Source organism: Sinocyclocheilus grahami, unplaced genomic scaffold, assembly GCF_001515645.1.
Source record: "Sinocyclocheilus grahami isolate Dianchi unplaced genomic scaffold, SAMN03320097.WGS_v1.1 scaffold6660.1, whole genome shotgun sequence".
In the NCBI taxonomy this organism is placed as follows: Eukaryota; Metazoa; Chordata; class Actinopteri; order Cypriniformes; family Cyprinidae; genus Sinocyclocheilus; species Sinocyclocheilus grahami.
In genome coordinates this window covers 25,988-27,232 of record NW_015510981.1, presented here as the reverse complement: position 1 = coordinate 27,232, position 1,245 = coordinate 25,988, and the positions used below count along the sequence as shown (strand labels likewise).

The window sequence follows — 1,245 nt, the reverse complement described above, 5'->3', positions numbered from 1 at the left end:
GAATAAAATACATTTTAAAATGTATTAAAATAGAAAACAGTTGTTTCACCACAGTACCGTTTTACTGTATTTTCAAACAAATTAATGCAGCTTTGGAGAACATAAGTGTCTTCTTTCAAAAAAACATCAAAAAAGTAGTGTATGTTCTCTGAAAACAATTCTTAACAAATTATATTTATATTTTATAATTATTATTAGATTTTACCACTTTATATTTTTACTGGAAAACAAGACATAAATATTGATTTAAAGACAAACTTAGATTTTACTGATTCTTTTTTAACTGACTTTTTGCTGAACAACACATTTTTTAAACTGTAATTCATATTAATGATTTTTTTTTTTTTTTTTTACAAATAAATTCAAATTATTTAAGAGGTCCAATATGAGCAGTCCACCTCAGCAGTCATGATGGCGATGCGGCTCAACTCGATGGCTCCAGCCAAGACATTTTTACGCAGATTGGGATTCTTGGGATCTTTGAGGTTACTTATGCGGCTGCGAACTCTGTTCTTGTATTTCATATCTGCGGCTCTTATCTCCTGGTAGATATGTAACCAGAAGAACACGGTTAAGGAAATCAACTTGCAAACATTAAACAATATTTTCAAGAAGATTCTGCACTTAGTTTGACTTAGTCAACACATATGTTTACTAAGGATATGATCCTCGATTTCTGCTGCCATGCCCTCACAGTTTGTCCCATAGTCTTTGTAGTCATCTAAGAGGAAAAGCATATTGTGAATATCATCTGCAAAATAATGAGCATCAAACCAATATATGTCAGCATGTCTGCGTGGGTGTCGAGTGGTTGTTTTTGCATACCATCTGTACGTAGCGCAGCAGCCAGCATTTCGATGCATTTGTCCCTGATGGGATCCCCAGTTTGCAGACGAGGAGATAAAGGACCCACACTGGAGCTAAACGACGGGGAGAGGGGGCTTGTGGGTGTTGTGGGCGTCTTTGGGGTCTCTGGTTTACTCTTGCTGTATGGGGAAAACAGGAAGGAGTCTTTAGTTCTCTAATGTCTATGTCTATTACAATTGGACTTTCAGTTAAACTAAAGCAGGAACTGAGAATTCTATTTAATTTCAACTTAAAGCTGGATTACACTACACAACTTTTGTGCAGATGTACACCCGATTTACAGCCTGGAGGTGTGAACTCCAGATGCCAAAAGTCAGTCGGAGATGACCGACCACAAAATCGCATCATGTATGATGGACACAGACTCTTATTTTTTTT

At 36.4% G+C, this 1,245-nt stretch overlaps 1 protein-coding gene across 1 annotated transcript in view; it reads right to left on the bottom strand.

Annotated features, from left to right (window-relative positions):
- The window catches only part of LOC107577630 (transcription elongation factor A protein 3-like), a 3,806-nt gene that overhangs the window by 639 nt on the left and 1,922 nt on the right, over positions 1 to 1,245 (bottom strand). The window contains exons 7-9 of the mRNA XM_016263685.1: positions 826 to 986; positions 665 to 721; positions 399 to 553 (exon numbers count right to left, since the gene is read on the bottom strand). Coding sequence (XP_016119171.1) covers positions 399 to 553; positions 665 to 721; positions 826 to 986 — 373 coding nt within the window. The remainder of the gene's footprint in view (positions 1 to 398; positions 554 to 664; positions 722 to 825; positions 987 to 1,245) is intronic.